The 10,130-nt window shown below is 28.7% G+C and overlaps 1 protein-coding gene across 3 annotated transcripts; it reads right to left on the bottom strand.

Moving 5' to 3' along the window:
- Window positions 1-5,918: 5,918 nt before the first annotated feature.
- Window positions 5,919-10,040, bottom strand: LOC140673508 (peptidyl-alpha-hydroxyglycine alpha-amidating lyase 2-like). 3 transcript variants are annotated; one of them, XM_072906485.1, is made up of 8 exons: window positions 9,783-10,040; window positions 9,226-9,411; window positions 8,687-8,844; window positions 8,116-8,314; window positions 7,842-8,034; window positions 7,264-7,452; window positions 6,558-6,670; window positions 5,919-6,421 (listed from the first exon to the last, which is right to left on the bottom strand). In XM_072906485.1, the coding sequence occupies exons 2-8, from the start codon at window positions 9,379-9,381 to the stop codon at window positions 6,314-6,316; spliced, it is 1,116 nt and encodes a 371-aa protein (XP_072762586.1). In that variant the 5' UTR covers window positions 9,382-9,411; window positions 9,783-10,040; the 3' UTR covers window positions 5,919-6,313. The 3 variants fall into 3 exon arrangements, with proteins under 3 accessions (XP_072762586.1, XP_072762589.1, XP_072762587.1); XM_072906488.1 differs by having other exon boundaries at window positions 9,704-9,819; XM_072906486.1 differs by lacking the exon at window positions 9,783-10,040 and having other exon boundaries at window positions 9,226-9,653.
- Window positions 10,041-10,130: the final 90 nt, after the last annotated feature.

Genomic DNA, 10,130 nt, shown 5'->3' with positions numbered 1-10,130 from the left:
TGGTAAGTTTTTTTGCGACTGTTGATATTGTATGATTTATTACGTATTTTCACATTGAACTTGCGCGTTTACGTTAATCTCAAATAGATGATTATCTAATGGTTATTATGTCATCAAAATATCAATTTTTTAATGTTATACAGTGTTACAGTGGAGTAAATCAAGAAGTATGTTATAATCTAAGATTATTGAATCCAAATTTGGATAAAATTTATGTTATTGCTAAAAAATATGGTCTTGCGGCAAAACTCACAAATTTGGCAGGAAGATATACATATATTCTGCTGCCGCCAGATGTAACAGATGAAACTATCGGAGTTTTCTCGGTAGAGTTATTGTACAGCGGTTTCATTGTCACAGCTAGTACTATGAATTGTGATGGAGTGAAAATTGATAATTAGTATTAAAATAATCAGTTTTATATTAATAACTAATTGTAAGTATGTAACAATGAATAGCTAAATGTCAGAAGGGTAGCAAGCTTACCAAGTTGAATATTGCGTTAAATATAAGTGGGTGAGAAACAATAGTTATATTCATTATAATTATTTATAATACATACTATTAAAGTTTCTGCTCTTTCGGTAATGTCATATTGAATAGTGGAGTCACAAGTACAGATATTACTATAAATACTTTTATTACGAAATATATAAAAAAGGATTAGTTTTTTCGTATGGTATTTACTGGCGTTTGAAAAATGTTAAAAAATATATCGTTATTTTGCTCCAAAATTGACTTTTCAAGCTACGAAATTGATAATACATCATATTTATTAATTAAATTAAGTTTCATTTATCTATAAAATAACAGGAGCAGCGCTCCTTATTTATTTTGCATTAAAATTATATGATCAAATTATATTAAATAATATAAGTTGATGTATGAAAGCACTGCGTTTTACCTCCTATTTCAATTATAATTACATTAATTACAAACACATGATCTATATTAAAGAGTATTTACTTTTTCGAATATGTTGCATAATATATTAGACATACTCATACGAAAACACGTACGTACTTGCATATTCTTATTATACGTCAATATTATATATAATGCTAATACAAATGGAATAATTGTACATAATTGCCAATTTATTTGATTGTTACATTACATGTAATATACTAGATTCTGTATATAAGTATCGGTTTGCAATAACTTCTTATAAAGCATTAAAAAGCTTTAATATTGTAATCACGATATTTAGCTGTCCTATAACTTTGAAGCGCTGTTATTGTTATTAAAATGAAATCAGTTGTCATCAAGACGCAAAATTGTACAATACAAAGCGTAAAGACTGTTGTGTGCAATAACGAACATTTTCAAATAATTTTTTCGAATAATTATGATTTTACTTTTTCTGATCTATGCCATAAAATTTTAATAGTTAAAAATATTATACATATATATAAAATCTAAATAATATATATATATATATATATATATATATATATATATATATATATATGTATATATTATTTAGATTTTTTCTGTATGTAAAAGGTTTTAAAAATAACAAAAACAATGTATAGCTATTGTGTTAACAATGGGAAATAACGGTAGAAAATCTGAATAAATTGTGTATGAGTGAATATTTAGACAGAATAAAAATTCAATAATGTATTGATGTATTATTTTTATCATATACAGGGTGTCCGGTCGCGACCGCCCCATAGCTCAAGGGCAGATAGAGCAGATCAAACTGAACATAAAAGTCCTCTACCATTTTGCGATTTGCGCAATAATTATTAAACTATTAATTAAAAACGATAAATTTTTACAAGAACGACTATACACAGATTTAATTTTTTACGACTTACTGTTCAACGTTTTATTGACACCTTTTTGAAAAGCAGAGATTTTTATTTATAAAAAATTAACAATACTAAGAAATTGATAGATTAAAAAAATGATTGAATTTGAAATTTCTACGCCGGGCAGAATATTCTTACATAAAGAATATTTGGTAAAGTAAGTATATTAGAATAATTAAATGTGATAAAAGATAGAATATTTATTTAATATAATATGACAAATTTAGCATAGAGTTATATTCAGTAATGTATTTATATACGTAGTTAATTTCTACATATTTTTCAATATCAATTTAGATTCAGTTATATCTAATATATATATTTACGCGTGAGTTCGTAATGGAAATTTCTATTTTTCACAATCGTTAATATCATTGACATAATTTTTGTTACAATGTATGTTTATTATAATAATAAAAATAATAACGGAGGGAAAGAAAAAAAGAGAGAAAGAAAGAGAGAAAATGAAATCATTGTACAAATCATTGCGCAGCAAGTCATAAAAGAATTACTTTAAGCATTATATTTCGTAATCATTTTACGTACAGGCTTTCAAGCGCGTTAAATGTATTAGATGTATAATAATATCATTTTAATTTAAGAATTTGACATGTATTTTAGAATCATTTCATGTAATATTTTAATGCGTCAAATTTTATTACGTACTATAGGACGTATTTGTTACTGTTTAGCGCGAGGAAAGAGAGAGAGAGAGAGAGAGAGAGAGAAAGAGCATACTCTTTCTTCTCCTTGACGTCACGCATTCCGTAGTAAGAGTGGGGAGACCGTGGCGCGCGGCATACGGCGTACGTGATTCGTGACGCCGTGAGTCGTGAGTCATTCATTCAGTCTCCGGCGGGCGTAATGTGCGCACGTGTTTTTACTCTGGCGCCGGCGCCGGCACGTGTGTCTCGCGTTCGGTTACCTCGAGGTCGAGCGCGCCGTACATATTTCTCGCGACGATAATACGTAATAATAATACGAATAATACTACAATAATAATATTACAATAAATCTTAACGTGTTAAAATACGTCTAAAATGATTCCGAAATAAAATAATAACATTGTGCGCTATTGTTTTTTGACATTCTTCTCGGCTTCGTCGCGATCGCGGTCGTGTTTTCGTTCATATTTCCTAATTTCGATCACGAAATTATGTTGTTGGGGATCGTATTTGACGCCGACTAACTGGGATTCTCTCAGCGTTGCTTTCCAGTGAAAAATGATTGACTGAAGAAGATGTTGAATGGATGTCGTTTATCGGCGTTTATTTGACGTTTTTTCAATCGTCATTTTTTACTGGACAACAACGTTTACACGTCTCAGTATCGCGGCTGAGGTGAATGCCGGCCGCCTAGGTAGACGTTGGTTCAGTATAGAGAGATACATGAACGCGCGGTTAATATTGAGCTAACGCTCGATAATCGGTTGTTGAGAGCACGGTCTGCTTCGGCAACGGGTTTCGGTTCTAATCGATTAAAGGTCGATCGATAGTTGGAATAAATCGTTGATGGGCCCCTTTTCTCGCACCGTCTACCAGCAATACGTATCGCATTGAGGACGTCGACTGGAGGATTTAGGTCATGATTTTCGCTCGGTAAAGATGTCCGATCCATTTGATAAATGTTCAGATTATTGAACATTCATGAAATGGGTGTTCCTCTTGATCCGTCTACCAGCTCTATGACGTATCATGTGGACGGTCTGTATGATAGACACATATGCTCATCCGAAATCGTGCCTAATGAGTTTGAGTCGGCCTGAGTTGCGGACCTGCACGAACGAGAATCGAGCGAACCTCATTCGCGATCGATTCCCTCGATCTTTCGTCTTCTTTCGCTTCGGACTTAACTCTTGCTCGGAGTTTGATCGTGCCCGACCTGTCGACTCCAAGTATGATTCTCGCGCGTGATGAAATGGGATTTTCGATCGTTTCGAAATTCGGGAGTGCCGTCAAAGTATCGCGCGTAAAAATGCGGGAGTGCTGTCAAACTATCGCGCGTTTGTACGGTTTAAAATATTGCGCGATTTTACTTTTGTGCAATTGAAACGAATTAAAAACCTATATCGCGCGTATAAAACAATAGACCCTGACAACCTTGACGTCTGAGAGTAGGAGGAGGCCTAGGAGAGGCATCCTGTGCACCGGCGGAGCATCCCTAGGGTAAATATATTATTATTTTTATATTAATCACGTAATACGCGCGAATTAATTGGGTTTATTTATCAAAAGATTTTAACAAAAGAAACTCAGAGAGAAAAACTTTATATAAATCCTACAAAAATTTTTATTTAAAAATAATTTGTTTTATGATTTATAACATTATATTTATAAAATTTATTTATAGAATTTATAAAATTATATTCTTGTATCTGTTTATTATTATACGCATCGAATATAAAATTTCGTGAGTACAATAATAATTTTTTGATATTAATTATTTTAAACGCTGCTATAATTTTATATTTGTTTGTTACAGACAACGTAACATCAATGTCGACAACTCCGCTGTTGCGCATCAGTGTTGGTGAGTGATAATAAATTTTATTTTAAAAGCAACGGATTGTGTAGAGATTTTTGTATAGATAAAGATGTAGTTTGTAGATAAATCCGTTGCTTTGACCCTCGGACCGCTTGCATGGCGGATTCTGGCTCATAAATCATAGAAAAACTTCTTATTATGCGTATTACATTTTAAGATAAAATTTTATATTAAATTCTTAATTCATTATTTTTAAACTTTGCTTAAAATGTATATACTATTTGTACGTAAAAATTGAAAGAAAAGGAAAAATATTTTTAAAATAGAAACATAATATTTTTTTCCAATTTTCTGCAAAACATAAATGAGACATTTATTTCAAATACATAAGAGTTTTATCAAACAGTTTTAAAAATATAAATCTTTAATAACCCGCCGACAGAGGGTTAATATATGCATGCTAATATATTTTATGTATATGTATATACATGTGTGTGATTTTTATTTGTCTGTTGCAACTTTTGACGACTGAATAACGTAAAGTGTCTACAAAAGATCGTAATATCGTACGATCCTAATGAAATAAGTCGTCTTATCTGCCGGTAATAATTAACCGGCAGTAGAAGAAATTGTTCTTATTCTTTTTCAATTTCTGGCTCGTAGAAGTTAGACTGAGTATAATCAGGAACAAAGGTAGGTCCAACTGGTTAAAAAAGTACGTGGTCAATATTGGCCCCAACAATTAAAAATATATATTATCACGAATTTCTAATTTTTTAAGACTTCCCAAATCTCACTTAATAACGGGGGTTTTTATTGGTAGCTAGTAAATAGCATGATTAGGAATAGGTCTACTAGAGCTGTTAGGATATTAAAAAAGTTGGAAATAAAATAAATGTAAATCTGTAAAAGGAGAAAAATATAAAAATGTAATATTTTATGTAGGGAAATAAAAAATGTATTAAACTATAAAAAAGAATATATTTAATTAAATATAATAAATATATAAATGTTAAATATAATAAATGAAAATAATAAATGTAATTAATTAGACTATATAAAATGTATTAAATATAATTACATATAAAAGATTAAGAAAACTATTATAAAAAACGATTATTAGAAATAAAATATTAAAAATTAAAAATGTAATTAAATTATGAAAATGTACGATTTAATAAAAGTACATTTAAATATATTAAAGTTATATTATAACATTGGTATTGTGTCTATTGTAAGAATCTATTGTATATATATTGTATATTTAAAACTTGTATATGTATATATATATATATATATATATATTGCATATTGTAAAATTATAAAAAAATGTTTTGTAAATTACACGGAATTGCACGAACACGTACAATAATACAAAATGCGTTAAATTAACATATTCGATAAGAATTCAATTTCAAAGGTTCTATTGTATGTACAATTATTCTAAAATAGCTTACTTAACATACATATCAAAGATTATTAATAAATTTTCAATTTTAATAATTAAAATAAAGGAAACTTTTATATTAATTATTTATATTAGACGCATTTTTCAGACATTTTCATGTATTGTATAATAATTATTTTATGTACATTATTTTGTATTCAAATTATATTTTGCATTAAACTTTGTATCCTATTTTATAAAATATATTTTTAATATAATTAATACTATATGTAACATAATATAATTAATTATATAATATATATTTTGTAATATATTTTGTAATATACTCGCTGCGTGAGTGCATGCGTGTGTTTATTAAACGATGAAATGTGTGTTTACATATATGTTATCGTGTACTAAATTTAAAAAATTGCTAAAACTTCAATCTAATATTAAAATTTGGAACGTAATGAGATAATGAAAGAGCTAAATTAAATTTCACTGTTTTTTGTAAATTTGATTTTTGGTTTATTTCAGGATCAGGTAATAATATACGGCATTATATGTAGATGACATATTTCGGCGATATACTTTGTTATAGTATTTGTTTGAAATTTTACATTAATTAAGTTTGCACTAGATCGAATTTCCATATTTTATTAGGTCCAATTTCTGACACATAGAGTGATGTACCATACGGGCATACAGCGATAGCATGTGGCATCGTGAAAGGCTGAAATAAATATATGTTTCTTTTATAAGAAAAGTATGAGACAATCTATTTTGAAAGACCAAGATATTTATAAGTTATAAGATAAATTTGAAAATTGTTACGCTATACAAAGCATATGTAAAGCGAAACAACTTACTGAAGATTCTGGACTCCAAATTTCTGTCACGTTTCGATTCATCGGATCGATAGTGAAGCCCTTAATTTGTATGTTTTTAGGCGTCATACCGTTAACAGCGTAAATAAAGCCACCTGAAATTATTGATAATAGAAACAATTATATTATATTTATAACTTAGCAATTTAAAAATTGCATTTAAAAATTAAATATCCAATGAAAAATATATTTAAATCTTAAAATTATTTTATAACTTTCTCTTTTAAAGTAAAATATTACATTTAATTTCGACTTAAAATTTGATTAATATTTAATCTAAAAGAATCATTTTCTCTTATTTTGAAATAATTTATATGAATTATTAATTCATTATTTAATGATAAATTTCTTCATTCTATTTCATTTTATATGTCTATAAAAAATTTTGCTTCTTTTTATTAAGATATTTAAAAAAAATTATATTTTATTATGTTTAATTTTTATTATGTTTTTGCTGTTTTTAATTTAATAAATTTCTTAAATATAATTAATAAAGAATAATGTACTAGGAAGATGTTACAGTTAAGGGTGTCAAAAAATATAGATTCAGAATACAATATATAATATATTACTAACGTGTCTGAAATTTTTTTTTTTCATTGATAAAGTTAATCTTTTAAAGGCGATTAAATACTTATTTATAATATTAATCATATAATAAAAATTGCATTTATCATGAGTTACTTACGGTACGACGCGATACCGAATATGCGGCCAAATTGTCGATGACGAATGGAATATGGAGATTCGGGATTTCGATTTAAACCGGAAAATATCACATCCAAGCACACAATTCTCGAATTCTCACGATCAGCGATGCATACTTGTCTATTTGGCAAGATTGTTAAAGCGTGCGGAATTCTTAAAGAAATCCAACCTAAAAGTAAATATATTAATTTTATTGAAATCTTTTAAATTATTTAGCAAACAATTTATTTATTAATATACAGGTATATTTTTATAAGCAAGAGATAAAGGAAATTAACTTTTAATTATTAAAGATCAGAAAATTAAATAATAAAAAAGATAAAATCAAAAAACACGTCTATTCATAAATACTTGTGCTTTACTCAATCATCGTTATACTTATTTCATGCAGTATTAATGTTATCTGCAGTTTTCAATTATGGCCATAAAATTTTACTTTTAAAAATTAGTATAAACAAAAATTTAAGATAGACTAATATTAATTTTAATTTTAATTTTAATGTTAATATTAATTTAATATTTATACTAATTTGTATACATATTTCATATTAAACGTACTTTCGCCGATACTGTATTTGGGATTGCCCTTTTTATCGAATAGTACTAGTCTATTATTGCAATATCCATCAGCGACGACGATCTCGCTACTCGGTAAAACCGCGACCGAAGTTGGTTTGCAGAAATGTTCCATGTCGCTTCCAGGTTCGAATCGTTGACCGAGGACTAATCGAGGGACTCCGGAAGCCGAATACTATAATTTATACGGATATAAATATATAATATATACATATATATATATATATATATATATGTATATGTATTACTTATGTACCTTGAATACTTGATGAAGGGCAATATCTGTCAGCCATATATTTCCAAGGCTATCGATGTGAATCCCGTGTGGTAAATAAAACGTTTGATTTCCCCAACCGCGAATAATATCGCCGGTTTTAGGGTTTAATGTTAACACTGTGTCGCTATAAATAGGACCTTTATATTTTTCTTGATATTCTGCGTTTTCATTGAATGTTCTGAAAATTTGTATTAGATGCATTACATAAGAGAATATTTGATATTAAAAACATAAGCTAATTATTTCTTTTTATAAAGACATTTTATCACATGCATATTAAAAATTAAAGAAATAGATCATTTTTATCAAGAGTTTATAGCTAGGTTTTTCAATAAGTTTCAAAGTTGTACTGGAAAATTTTATGTTCGAGTAAACTTATGTATCTTTAAAATGATAAAAAATATTGTAATACACATGTTTTTTTAAGCAGTCTCTTTAAAAATGGTTACTCTTTTTTTTTAAATGTATGTTGAAAAAATTTTCTTGCTATTTTATATTGCTACGCTTTTGATTATCATTTGTTAATTTACTTTACTACTTATATTCTTACTCATAACTCCATGTTCGATCTCCGCGATGAAAAATCACGGGATTACCGAATGGATCCACTGCGACTCCAGAAATCTCGCCAAGATTTTCGGGACTTTGCCACGAATGATTTTCAACGGGATGTAATGGTGCATAATTGTAAGATTTCGGAAATTGATCCTGATGATGAAAATAATTTATGATCATAACATGATGAAATGATGATTGTCATGTCATTGCGATGTAATTCGTACATTATAATTCGGGCTTTTTATAAGAAAGACCAATCTTAGAGATATAATATCTTATAATAAATAAAACATTTAAATAAGTCCTCTAACATAAGTAAAATAGATCAAATTAAATCTTGTAATCATAAATTATTAAAGTAAATTTAATTATTATGCTATGTTTTTTTAAATTAGTGCTTTGTTATTTTTATTTTTACAAAAGTAATTAAAAAAAAAGACATTGTTTATACGCACGTGAAGCTTGTCTAAAATATCGCAACGTAACAATTTATTGAGACAACACTTTAATTATTTATATATATGTACATACCTGGGAAAAATGATAAAGAGCTTCAGAAATGGTGTTAAGTCTGTTGTAATTATTTTCCTGGAAAATTCCATCGTCGATATCGGATGTAACGCCTCTAAATAACAATACCACAAACACCGAGAGAAATCGGAGCAACTGATTGTGTTCATCTACCATCTTGTTACTTTTCTCTTCGTAGTTTCGCAGCTGATGGGGTCCAAAAATTAAATCGATAACATGCGCAGGCGCTCGTCGAGCTTACATCAGCACGACTTTAAAATATATAACTTCGAGAGCAACAAGTATACGATAAGAGGAAATCGATCAATCGATAATAAATAAGAAGTGAAAAAAAATTCTTTAATCTCATTTGGAGTATGCAAAAACATTTAACAAATATCAATTATTACATCAACGATTTTGAATCTCAAAATAGTTGCTTTATCAACTCAATATATAACATGTTAAGAGATAAAAGAGAATAACGTGACGCATTTACCCAAATTACGTTCGAGCATAAACAGTTTCAATTTCATTGATGATAAGATAAAAAATAAAAGTCCATTCCAAAACTGTACCTGACAAAACACAATCTTTACATTATATCGTTCGAAACAGACTGTGTCTGCTCCAGGATCTTGAGAAAGGACTTGCCGGTGCAATCAGACAGGTGGGCGTCGATCGATATTTGCGCGCAGGTGTCCTGGTCACTGTCCCCGGGGAAGTGGAAAGGAACACTAGGTAACGTATCCTGGAAACCATTGACGTCAGAGGTTTTATCTCTGTTCGCAGAGTAATCAATAACTCTCGGTAATGTATAGCAATGTTTTATACAAACACGCACATGCGTCGATGCTATTCTCTGAGTTAAAATTTTGACAATTGATAGCGATCAATTTTGATATTTTTTTTGCTAAGATGATGGA

Source organism: Anoplolepis gracilipes, chromosome 14, assembly GCF_047496725.1.
Source record: "Anoplolepis gracilipes chromosome 14, ASM4749672v1, whole genome shotgun sequence".
NCBI lineage: Eukaryota > Metazoa > Arthropoda > Insecta > Hymenoptera > Formicidae > Anoplolepis > Anoplolepis gracilipes.
This window is presented reverse-complemented; position numbering and strand designations above follow the sequence as displayed.